This window comes from Lipomyces chichibuensis (genome assembly GCF_038497645.1).
Source record: "Lipomyces chichibuensis strain CBS 12929 unplaced genomic scaffold V1513scaffold_17, whole genome shotgun sequence".
NCBI classification, from domain to species: domain Eukaryota; kingdom Fungi; phylum Ascomycota; class Lipomycetes; order Lipomycetales; family Lipomycetaceae; genus Lipomyces; species Lipomyces chichibuensis.
Genome location: NW_027117469.1, coordinates 181,549 through 193,579, shown reverse-complemented (window position 1 = coordinate 193,579; position 12,031 = coordinate 181,549). Strand labels below are relative to the sequence as shown.

The window sequence follows — 12,031 nt, the reverse complement described above, 5'->3', positions numbered from 1 at the left end:
AAATTAAACGAACTTAGCAATTGCTAACAGTGGGCCAATTACACTTCCTCGTTGTCCTTATATACATCCATAACTTTCTGCCCGAACAAGCCGCTGAATAGATCACTAAAGTACGGTTAGTACATCCATAATGCAACGTAAATTACGGAAGATAAACATACTCAATTTGCTCGTCATTCCATGTTGTGGTCGGAATAGGCGGCATGAAATTTTGAACCTTGTCCTGTACATGATATCGTAATTTTCGTCCTTTGGATGCCTTCACATCCAAATTCGGCCGCTTTGTCTTTGGCTTCGCAACCGTCCACTTCACGCCACCCAAATCGGCAGCAGCTATATTCTTATCCACCAAGTCCTTCAACAAAATTTGATAAAAATCGGTATCGTCGTATAAAAGCGATTCGCCACTATTGTCCATAGCAGGATCATCTACGCGGTCCTCGTGTATGGTAGTACTTAACGTGATATTTCTGGCATTCGCAGTCCTGTTAACTCGTGTCCTCGCGACCAATCTGTCAGTGTCTCGCAGCAAATCCTCAAGTTGGCTAGAAACGCTTTGATTCAACACCGAGAACTTCTTAGAGGACGCTCCAAGGATACCCATACCGTTGGCGGATTGAACTTTCCGCGACCACTTCTCGAGTACAGCGGTACGGTAAGGAGTGTAAGATGAGTTGAAGGATGTGCATGTACTATAGTGCTCTGAAACAGTTGCTGAGCGGTTGCGTTTACGTGATGGAGCTGTAGGGGCTAATAAGTCGTTCACTTGTAATAATTTCTAGCATACTGTCAGTCACTTGCGCGAGATCTAGAGTAAACCTTCAAGTACATACTGTTCGAAGAGAAATTAGTTGACCCAACAAATGCAGAATCTTCTCCTCCGCGTCTTGGATTAACACTTCCACATCTCGACTGCCGGCATACGAATCCTGCCGAGAAATACTGAGAATAACATTTAGCGCTGTGAGTGCTTTCTGTAGCTGTATTCTGGCATCCAAAATTCGCTCGTATACAGTCTGTTAAATTTCGATGTCAGCTATTGCGGCACAAGCTACACTAAATAAAGTACCTACTATTTGCCTTTTAACAGCAAGGCCGTTTAAATGATTCTCATCCATCTTATCTAAGGCCATAATGTCCCATTTATCTCCTCCTTCTCTGTATCTTCCAATGTTAGTTGTACAACCTTGGTTGGTGGTGAAATGGCAATTTTTTTGGTGCGGCTCGAGAGTGGGAGGAAAGACTGACGAACAAGGTATACTTTCTTTCTGTGCTCTCGCATTAATACAGCTTGAACGCAATCAATTGTATCACTAGCTTCGCAACCTCGCGTTATGCCACATTCTATGATATAGTCATATGGAGAGGCAGCTGTTCTTTTTGTGACCGCAGTATGGAACTCATATGCTGTGAAGAATGAACGCAACAATATTTCAACACTGTTTGTGTATTACTTCACAGTACCCTGCATTGCGCAGTTGCGCCCCAAGTCCTTAAAATAAAGGTACATACATCACGTGATTAAGTCAGCATCACCTAATTCCGAGCCCTCGTCGAGTGATTGTGACTACTCCGGATGGCCAAGCTGGTAAGGCGTCAGGCTGTAATGGATTTCCGAAAAAACCTGAAAATCGCGTGTTCGAGTCACGCTCCGGAGAAAATCTTTTTTTTTCCTCTGAGATAGGAAGAAATGAATTCAAATGATTATTTCTTCTGCATTGGCACTATTTTAGACTGGGAAGAGTGCTAAGCGACGCTTATGGCTTGGCTGATCTTCTGATATCAACGCTAGCTATAAACTATTAAGATGTGTAGAGGCTTGTCACAGACTAAGACTAATTGTACTCAACTAGATTCTATTCTTGCTTGAAATTGTTCATGGTGACTGCCAGGCAGATATCTGCTTGATTTGCGAATGTTGTCGAATGCCGAAGGAACTAAATAATACCTCGAAAGAAACACTGGCGACCTCTTCTAATATGCGTGCCGCTGTAGGCATTCTGTCAAGCTTACAACCCGATAATGTAATTTGCGTCAGATGAGGAAATCAATCCTGCTAACTAAATTGATTTACAACCAGCTCAACGTATCTTTACAGCCCTAAACCACAACGAAACGGTTACTGGCATTTAACCCGGGGTCTAGGGCAATTAACGTGTGGCGCTGACTCAGCACTTAGTGTTGAATTTCAGCAGTGCAGAGTTTCGAGAACCCTTATCGGCGAGTTGAGTTGTCGTTTTCGATGTGGAAGGATCATCGGCCAGATACAGTCATCGAGGCAGAACCTCTTGAGCCCCATTCCTTGCGTTTTTCTTTATATACTTATTCAATCTCGTCTTTTGAAAGCCGAATATCATTTTGCATAATTATACTACCTAAGGCGAGCGGTGATCCCCAAACAAGATATAGGGTTGGATTGAACCAAGCGATTGCTCACTGCTCTTGCCCGGCTGACTAGATCAGCAGAGACCAGCTGAGCTGACTGTGAATTTTGGAAAAGTCTCATAAAACATATCGTATGCAATGTCAACATTTTATAAGTGGTATAATGCACGACTGTCGTCAGCACCAATCTTGACTCATTGCCTCACCACTGGGGTATAAAAGATTTCCAGTTTCGCAGTGCCTTACGCCTTTTCTAACAGCTTTAGTTTCTTTTTGGAGCAGGAGATGTTGTTGCTCAGACGCTTTCACCCGATCCAGCATTGAAGGGCAAATATGACTACATTCGCACGGCGCGAATGTGTTTCCATGGCGGTGTCGTCTTCGCGCCTGTGGTGAGCCAATGGTACAAACTAATCAGTACGCGCATTGTGATTCCCGGACGTCCAATGCTTGAGGCATTGGCGCGAATGGCGGTTGACCAGACGGTTTGGGCACCTGTTGGTATCGCTTCGTTCTATGTTAGCATGGGTGTTTTGCAGTGGCATTCTTGGGAACAGATTAAGCAGGAATTGCAGACAAAATGGTGGCGAACAATGGTGGGAAACTATGCAGTCTGGCCGGCAGTGCAGTTTGTGAATTTTAGAATCATTCCTTTGGATTATCGACTAATGTTTGTGAATATTGTCTCGATTGGTTGGAATGCCTTCTTGTCATGGTTCAGTGCTACTAGCATTGAGCAGTCTGTGGAGACTCTGGAGAATGCTGAACATAGGTTGGAAGAGCTTGAAGCGAAAGTTGGGAAAAGATTCTGACTATTACTTTAATGTCTAGTCATGGTCTGGATGTTGAACACGTTACACTCGGTCTAGACTAAGAAATAAAGCTACAGTCACACAGCATGAGTCCAGTGGAACATTTGTATAACATTGTTGCGCTGTCCATATACATCTACTCGAGACAATCGGCTTGGACAGATTCAATATACGCTACGGCAAAGAGATCTATTCGTGAAATGAACTTCTCTGTTGCATAGCAAATGAAAACCGCCATGACTGGCCTCTACATTCGAGTAACCGTAAAATCATCTGGAAATCATGTTAGCATTGAAATCCAAAAACTTTTCTACCTTAGTCGTTATCTCTTCCAACTATATAATTCCGTGAAGCATCAGAGTAGCGATTCATTATTACTCCCCATCAATTGGTCGGTAACAGCTTCTAGTTGATAAGTTTTCATGAATTCATCATTGCACGGATTCAAATATTTTGCATACAACTGCCAGACCAAAATAACGACCGTACAGTAGAAATTTATGCGTACCAGAACACAGACAAAAAAATTTGCCTTTCACGTAAGCCACTATTTTAGTAAGTATTAGCATAGCATGCACACAAATTGCCATGGCCAGTATTAAGAGTTGCCAGATATTCGCTACTTGAGAAAATTTCGCGGGCGAACCAGTTGGAGTCAGCCGCCGCCAGCTTTTATGTGACACATAACACGAGGGTTTCGTAGAATTAGAGCATGACGCGGCGGCACTCATGATCGTTCTACTCCACCTCTTCGACCTACCTGAACTTCGCCTATACCAGTACATTTATTAGTGTGCCAGCTCTCGAGCACTCTTTAATACTGATAGATCTATATGGCAACTGCATCTTGTGTCAGTGCCTATTTGTCGCATTTACCACGGCCGGCTTTCAACTAAAATACCTCGGGCGTTCGGTTCGTTACCCTTGCCAATCCCACCGATCCATTTCCTATATTCTCGACTCTCTCGTTTCATTTGTTTGTCATTGATATTTGTTACATGTAAGTATTTACTCTATACCTGATGTGTGAATATCATGTGGCTGCGATCAAACTTCCCTGTGATTTTGGCGATGTGCGGCGATGGCGGAATTGCAACTGCCTTTGCTCGATAAGAATATGGTATTAGAGTCAATCTTTGCCATGTGAATTTTGGCGTGCTTGGAATGGTATTTTCTAAATGATTTATGTTTATGAACTACTCCGCGTCTCTTCAGTTCAGTACAGTTCTCCGAAGTTCCTGCCAAACCTCCGTCGCAGCGCATCGCATCGCAGAAAATCATTAGGTCTTGATGTATAAACTCAGAAGTTTATACAAAAAGATATAACTCTCTTGCTGGAATTGGTGACTAACTATCTATCGAAAGTGTTAGCTTACTGTTTCGAACATATTCACATCGCACAGTCAGCAGTAACTCATCATCCGCATTGGGCTTGGTTTTTGAATACAAGCTAGTCTCTCCTGCTGATCTTAAACAGCTGTAAGGTAGCATATATCAATTTTAATATTTCTGGTGAATAGTATAATGGACATTATCGACTAATTCATGTGCTGACGGTCATCTAGCACAATGGGAAACAACGGTTCTAAAGCGAAGGGAGGCGAGGGATTACAGTCATATCCGTCGTTCTCACGAACAGACACGCAGGGCTCAGCGCGATCCATCAAATCCCTGCGATCGAAAATTAACAGCAACTCAACGAGTGATGCGGGCCCAAACATAGCTGCCACGGATCCCCAGCTCTCAACGCAATATCCAAAACCTTTTGCACAATATTTACCATCCAACAGTAATGGCGACACAGTACCATTACCCTCACCGTCCGGGTTTGATAATGCAAATTTGCCACCATCGATGCAAGTGCATGAGCCAAAAGAACCTATTCTGATTCGAAGATCATTTGATGCATCCGGTGACTCTCCATCATCTCACGCTCAGCACGGAAGGAGTAGCAGTGCGTCGTCGGCAACGAAAGATCCAGCAAGTTTGAATCCGGACGCAGTACTTGCTCAAGGTGGTAAAGTGCATCGCCGAAGTAATAGTAATCAGGATAAGATCGATATAACTGGAACTGGATTGGAAGAATCCATGAGCAATATGAATCTAACGCGTGCATCTGCTAGTCCGGGTCATGGATCACCAGCGAATGTCGGCCCAGAAATGGGTCCTTCCCTAGACATCGATGAGATTATTCAGCGGTTGCTCGATGTAGGGTATTCAGGCAAGGCGACAAAGAGTGTGTGTCTGAAAAATGCAGAGATACAGGTTATATGTCGATACGCCCGAGAAATCTTCTTATCACAGCCTACGTTAATCGAGCTTTCGCCGCCAGTTAAGATTGTGGGCGATATCCATGGACAATATGGCGATTTGATCCGATTATTCGAAATGTGTGGATTCCCCCCCTCGGCCAACTATCTTTTCCTGGGTGACTATGTTGATCGAGGGAAGCAAGGACTGGAAACGATCTTATTATTACTGGCGTACAAGATCAAATACCCAGAAAATTTCTTCCTTCTTCGAGGCAATCACGAATGCGCTAATGTGACCCGAGTATACGGATTCTACGACGAATGCAAACGAAGATGCGGTATTAAAGTTTGGAAAACATTCGTCGATTGCTTCAACACTTTGCCGATTGCATCCATTGTTGCGTCGAAGATTTTCTGCGTTCATGGGGGGTTATCACCGGTATTGAACTCAATGGATGAAATTCGGGATATTGTGCGGCCAACAGACGTCCCAGATTATGGGTTGCTTAACGATCTCTTATGGTCCGACCCTATGGATACGCCAAATGAATGGGAAGACAATGAGAGAGGAGTATCCTACTGCTTCGGAAAGTCAGCAATCAACAAATTCTTATCCAAATTCGAGTTTGATCTAGTATGTCGGGCACATATGGTGGTAGAAGATGGATATGAGTTTTTCAATGAGCGGACGCTTGTCACAGTTTTCTCAGCTCCAAATTATTGCGGCGAATTCGATAACTGGGGTGCAGTTATGTCGGTGTCTGAGGAGCTGCTGTGCAGCTTCGAGCTGTTGAAGCCGTTAGATTCTGTGGCTTTGAAGCAGGAGATGAGGAGAGGACGGTATGAACGAAAGAATGGAATGCATTCTAGTCCAGTACGTACTCGTTGATTTCTACTAGAAATTTTGATGCTAACAGAAACGTATAGCCCGCGACGCAGGTCCCGCAGAGCTTTTAGAATGAACGTTTGACAGTCAGAGTCGTGTCAATATCGCAGGAATATGTTGTTACATTATGTCAATTCTTCCGTGAAAAGGAAACTAAGTTTATGGGGTTAGGTATTGGCGCCAACTTATGGTTTGGTTACAATTTGTAGCGGCAAATTGATCACATAAACAGTCTCCGTCCTCAGGAGTTTCTGGCTTTATTTTGAGGATAAATATTGGCTTAAGGGCTTGTGATGCATTGCAATTGCATAATATTCTCGGGAAATAAGGACTACGAAGTTAGTTTCTAGGCTCCCCAGGCTTGTCTTTGCCATATTGTAATTGTTAGCACGTTTAGGATGGTTGTTTCTACTTGTACGTATTTTGTGTTTTAGTCGTATGGGACTGAGTTATTGTCTATTTTCGCGTTCTGTCTATTTGCGTTGCAGTAGTTTGTGATCAGCTAGTACAAGATGGATACTATTCGATAATTGCTTCTTGGTTTTGTTATCAAGGTGGTCTTTATGAATTCAATAAACAAATACTCTCAATGAAAAAAAGGAGACGAGTACTTGCAGCTCGTTCTGAGAAATAGTTGGCCACTGACCACTAAAGTACCAGTTACCCAACGGTTTGTAAGGAAACGTCTTTCGACGGCATGGCACTCGCACTAAGGCCAAATTCGCCAGTTGTGTCAACAATATATATACTGTAGCCATCAGATATGGACTAGTGAGCATAAATCAATGGCCGATATGCAAACACGTCGTGCTCCGGCGGCTAAGTAAACTTGAGGGCCTGAGTTTCAGTTGTGCTCTGCCTTACTCCCCTTGCACCGTAATCGGGGACAGCTCAGTTCGATGTTCCACGGATCACTAAATATCTGCAGCTGGTTCTGCGTCTATCTAATGCAAGCTATAGCTGTCTAGCATGCGTAATATACCTTGTTGAATGGAAGAACAGAAGTCTTAATGACTGGAAAGCTGTTCCACTCCCATCCACAGCAAACTACGCATTTCTGTTCTGCTGTCAAATATATCCAAACTCTGTCTGATCATTCTCACGTCCGCTAGCTAGCCCCAGTGAAATATGTTGAGACTATGAATGCCGGAGAGACAGGACTTAATTTGAGAATAAACCAAAAAGATAGGAGCCGCTATCTCGACCGACCACGGCCCAATAACACAGTCTCTTGTTCTTCATGAAGACTCATGTGTACTGTCTACAATGTAACTGACGCGACGAATAGGCAAGCAAGCGAAAGAGAGTAGATCCGAAGTGCAGCTGCAGGGAGTCGGTCTCCCGATGACCCCCCACGTTTCTGGCGTGTGGAATTGAAAGCGTTGCGGGCTAGGGTTTTTTGTGATCCCACGCTGAAATCATAGTTTCGCGTGTCGCGGCGCGGCTGCGCACACCGTCAATCAGCCAAGCAGGCAGCTTACAGAGCCTCAGAATGGAGTTTGAGCGGGGAAAATATTCTGGATTCGCTAGAACCGTGTGTAAGTGTTTGAGTCCAGTTGAAACCTATCTTCCCCGTTTCCAAAATTGAAGTATTCATATAGCGGCGGCAAGTGTTCATGGGCGGATTGCAAATTCGCGTTGTGCGAATACTTCTGGACCCTGAATGCAAATCGAATCAGCTGTTCACCGACGGTTACTTCTGGTATTGCAACATGCCCATCATTTATGTTTAGCTTTCTCAACCAAGGATGCCAATTCCAGTACAGCTCTCGCGCCGCCATAGCTTCGACCATCAGGCCCTCTGCCAAGAAATCAGAACTATGCAGATAGAGGGAATTCCTAGCGCAACAGAAAACGGGATTGGGGCCAGGCCATTCTGTTCCTGACAGCTTATGTTTGTGGCAGAATCAGGCGTCGTGGGGGAAGTATTCGCCTGCGCACAGTTGCTTCCGTCGCTTGATAAGTGAAAGGATTGATTGATTGCATTTAACCGGCAACATCTGTCCGATCGTGACTCCTCCGACGATCTCTCGATCGGGTTCTTGTCCGAAGAAGCAAGAGAAGGGGCCGTGTTGGGGAGTATTCTGTAGCAAATGCGTTACCTTCTTGATCATGTCTTCGACATGAAATTCATATGGACAACGTTTTCGCCGAGCGGCAGTTGAGTTGAAGACATGTGCTGATGAGAGTCAATCAAGGATTTACTTAATCCGAACGAACTTGGCGATTCTATGGAATTACAGTGTAATTATACAGCGTTGTTATGTACACCAGCCATGTTACGCGTATATCATCACAAGAGGCCCTGTAAGTTGTTCGCGAAAGAAATGTTTTAAGTTGGCAACTTGTTCGAGGCGAGCAAATGCCCAATGATTAGAAACGTTGTTGGTCCAGAATGAAGTTTCGCCAAAATTTGGGGAGCTTGTCCTCGTCCGGATGGAAGGGCTGCTATTTCACTGTAATTAAGCAATCCAAACAGAGATTATAGGCCGCAGTAATATTCTCTAAGCTTAAAATATTTCCACACCGATTCAAAATAGTACATTGGATGTTATTCTTAAGATTCACTGATGAATAGTCGGGCAGCAATCCTGGAAGCGCCCCCACACGATAAGTCCCCCCACACAACCTCATGACCCAGCGAACAAGCCAAGAAATTAAAGCTTCCCTCGGCACAACCATCATGCGTACTCACTATTACATTTTGGAGCGGGGGCGGGGTAGACGGCCATGAGCGGAATGGTTTCTCAGTACGGTTATTGTTGCATTATTTTTATGTTGTCGGAGATAACTACTCACGATTAGACAGCATTTCTGTAGCGAAGAGGCAGGCGATTGGCCTTGGGTAGCCAGCTTTCCAACGATTCCGAAACTCGTTGCATTATTGTATTGATAGGGCGGTTAAAATGTCATTCTGTTAATTAAGCTTGTCTCAAGCTGGACACTGGAAGAAGCAGGGACGCGGGGACGCGGGGAAAAAGGAACGTTAAGAAATGCAGAGTCAACCGCGAGCGATTTGCAGATACCGGGGCATGTGGTTCGCTGCTGACTCATGGCGAGTAGTAGTGTAATCGATTGCCATGTTTTACAGGTTAGCTTGATTAATTCAGGGTCGCCACAGTGAGCGCCGGACAGTCGAAAAGTCACGCGGAGGAAGTCAGGATAAACTTATCGGTCCACGATATCGGTTAGTTTGTGAGCCATGTAATCTACTTGCAAAGTGGGAGCTGTGGCTACGATAGAGCGGCGTCGATGCAATTGTTGGGCAGGTGTCCAAAAACGTGACTTAAATTCTACTGTACTTTTTAGAGTGGAAGTTAGGCCGTTTCAAAATTTCTGAAGATGTGGGGCCCCGCGGGCGAGAAAACCCCACTAACGTAACGAGGGGAAGTAACGATATCTTGCGAACAGTGGGGGCGCAAGCGAATCCTGTTCGGCCACCACATCTGTGCCTTGTTGACGAGGTTATCTAACCCTGGGCAGCGGCAGAGCGGTGGTGAAACAGTGCCCCCACAGGCCGTTAAACCTGGCCAAGGTTCGCGGCAAGACTTGTTCTCTGCTACTATCATCTGACTGGAAAGCTCCTCTGCACCCCTCCGTCTGCCTGCCCCGGACTTCCCCGGACAAGTCTTGCCTTTCGCGCGCCCCACAACTCGAAATGAATCTCGTAAAACCCCACGCGCACTCGGACTCCGCACGCGCTTTCGGGCACCATATATCTTCCTCGTCCTCCCCCGTCTCTTACTTCCATCATTACCTGCCACAATCCACGGAGACATAAAACCGCAATGTTCAATTACAGACTCTACATGACCGCAGCCACCGCCTGTGTTGGTGGTCTGCTTTTCGGCTATGATACCGGGTTCATCGGTGCTGCTGTCCAGATCGAATCGTTCCATCGCGATTTTGGCTTGAACGCCTCGAACATGGCAAATGTCAAGGGTAATATCGTGGCCACCCTGCAAGCTGGTTGTTTCTTTGGCACAATCTTCATGGCCTTCTTCACAGCCCGCTACGGTCGTCGATGGGGTATGGCGATTGCCTCGCTCGTATTCAACATCGGTGCCGTTCTCCAAGTCATCACCACTCACGATCTCAACCTCCTCTACGCCGGCCGCGCTGTCTCCGGTCTTGGTGTTGGTGCCGCGTCTATGCTTACTCCTACATATCTTTCTGAGGTTGCGCCACGACGCATTCGAGGGAAACTTGGCACCGCGTTCGGTTTCTCTATCTTCTTCGGTATCATGATTTCCTATTGGATCGATTATGGCTGCGCGCGAGGTCTTCCTGCCGCCGGCCATGACCAGTGGAGAGTAAGTAAAACGAGGATTCAAATCTTTGACCCAGATTTCTAACGGACGCAGGTTCCTATGGGCCTTCAGCTCGTTCCTGGTGTGCTCTTGTTCATCGGTGCCGTGTTCATTAAGGAGTCTCCTCGATGGCTCATCAAGAGTGGCAACCGCGAGAAAGCTCTCGATAACTTGTGCTATATACGCATGTCCCATCCAGAGGATCCGGAGCTTCAGCAGGAGTATCAAGATATTTGCTTTTCTATTGATGAGGAACTTCGTGTCTCGCATGGGGCTACTATATCCGAAATATTCCTTCCTCAGAACCGCATCCGTGTTCTGATCGGCTTCGCCATGATGGTTTTCCAGCAGTTCTCCGGCACCAATGCGCTTACCTACTATGCTCCTCTGCTTTTCCAGAAGATCGGTCTTACCGGTACTTCCTCCTCCCTCTTCGCCACTGGTGTGTACGGTGTTGTGAAAACTGTGTTTTCCATGACTTTTCTTCTTCTTCTTGCTGACCGTGCTGGCCGTCGTCTCCCACTCTTCGTGGGCGCCATCAGCATGTCCACTGCAATGTTTATCATCGGCTTTGTCCTCGCGAGTAAGCCCCCGCTCCCCAATGCCGCTTCGCCATCACCCGCCTCGATCGGTATGATTGTCATGGTCTACATTTTCTGTGTTTCTTACTCCATGTCATGGGGCCCTGTTCCATTGACCTACGTCTCGGAAATCTACCCCAACCGCATTCGCGAATACTGCGTCGCATTGGGACTTGCAACTCAGTGGGCGGTCAACTACTGCATCTCCCGTATCGTTCCTATCGCTATGCAGAACATTGGCTGGCGAACATTTCTCATGTTCGGTATCTTCAACGCTGTGATGGCGGTGTTCGTCTTCTTCGTCATCCGCGAAACATCCGGTGTTGCGCTCGAGCACATGGATAACCTCTTCAGCACCGGTTTTTTCATGAAGCCAAACCAGTGGAACATGCGTAAGCCAGTTCTTATCGGTAACGGCGACGTCATTGACGTACCTGACTTGGAGCTCGACGTCAAGAACGTCCATGGCGTTCATATGGAGGATATTGAGAGCCAGAGTAATAGTGGCTCCGGCATTAAGAAGTGATTTCTTCGCTTTACCGTTCTTAAATTTTGCCGGCGTGATGGTTTATTGGTTGGTTCAGGATTGCTCGTGTGTTATATTAGATTTAGTTCTGGTTGGTTATGTTGCACACTGTATGTATGGGTCTTGCATTATTCAAATATGGCTGCAATGAAAGCATTTGATTATCTCTGATTATAAATATATGCATCAAACATGGATTTCGAACGATCTGTCTGCGAAGAGCTGGTGATCATGATTCGAAAAACCGATATTAAGCAGCTTACTAGTTGGGCCCGCAAC

The 12,031-nt window shown here is 45.7% G+C and overlaps 4 protein-coding genes and 1 non-coding gene across 5 annotated transcripts; 4 read left to right on the top strand and 1 right to left on the bottom strand.

The window, feature by feature from the left end:
* Positions 1–38: 38 nt before the first annotated feature.
* Positions 39–1,133, bottom strand: V1513DRAFT_425473 (apoptosis antagonizing transcription factor-domain-containing protein; the record flags this gene model as incomplete). The annotated part of the gene is made up of 4 exons (XM_066896122.1): positions 39–105; positions 162–778; positions 834–1,016; positions 1,074–1,133. 4 exons carry the CDS (start codon positions 1,131–1,133, stop codon positions 39–41), a joined length of 927 nt encoding a protein of 308 aa, XP_066753397.1.
* Positions 1,134–1,570: 437 nt separating this feature from the next.
* Positions 1,571–1,658, top strand: V1513DRAFT_t57. The gene has a single exon. It is a non-coding gene; the product is annotated as a tRNA-Tyr (tRNA).
* Positions 1,659–2,250: 592 nt separating this feature from the next.
* Positions 2,251–3,475, top strand: V1513DRAFT_445477 (uncharacterized protein). The gene is made up of 2 exons (XM_066898110.1): positions 2,251–2,598; positions 2,652–3,475. The coding sequence occupies exons 1-2, from the start codon at positions 2,524–2,526 to the stop codon at positions 3,195–3,197; spliced, it is 621 nt and encodes a 206-aa protein (XP_066753396.1). The 5' UTR covers positions 2,251–2,523; the 3' UTR covers positions 3,198–3,475.
* Positions 3,476–4,766: 1,291 nt separating this feature from the next.
* On the top strand, positions 4,767–6,406 carry V1513DRAFT_425471 (Metallo-dependent phosphatase-like protein; the record flags this gene model as incomplete). The annotated part of the gene is made up of 2 exons (XM_066896121.1): positions 4,767–6,323; positions 6,377–6,406. 2 exons carry the CDS (start codon positions 4,767–4,769, stop codon positions 6,404–6,406), a joined length of 1,587 nt encoding a protein of 528 aa, XP_066753395.1.
* A 3,503-nt stretch (positions 6,407–9,909) lies between these two features.
* On the top strand, positions 9,910–11,957 carry V1513DRAFT_464603 (general substrate transporter). Its single transcript, XM_066900004.1, has 2 exons — positions 9,910–10,648; positions 10,700–11,957. The coding sequence occupies exons 1-2, from the start codon at positions 10,124–10,126 to the stop codon at positions 11,750–11,752; spliced, it is 1,578 nt and encodes a 525-aa protein (XP_066753394.1). The 5' UTR covers positions 9,910–10,123; the 3' UTR covers positions 11,753–11,957.
* Positions 11,958–12,031: the final 74 nt, after the last annotated feature.

Excerpts from the sequence above, each read along its gene's own strand:
- V1513DRAFT_445477 (XM_066898110.1), top strand. The coding sequence starts at position 2,524 with ATGTCAACATTTTATAAGTGGTATAATGCACGACTGTCGTCAGCACCA. Across the intron at positions 2,599-2,651 it reads CTCATTGCCTCACCACTGGG|TTTCTTTTTGGAGCAGGAGA; the intron begins GTATAAAAGATT and ends TAACAGCTTTAG.
- V1513DRAFT_464603 (XM_066900004.1), top strand. The coding sequence starts at position 10,124 with ATGTTCAATTACAGACTCTACATGACCGCAGCCACCGCCTGTGTTGGT. Across the intron at positions 10,649-10,699 it reads CCGGCCATGACCAGTGGAGA|GTTCCTATGGGCCTTCAGCT; the intron begins GTAAGTAAAACG and ends TAACGGACGCAG.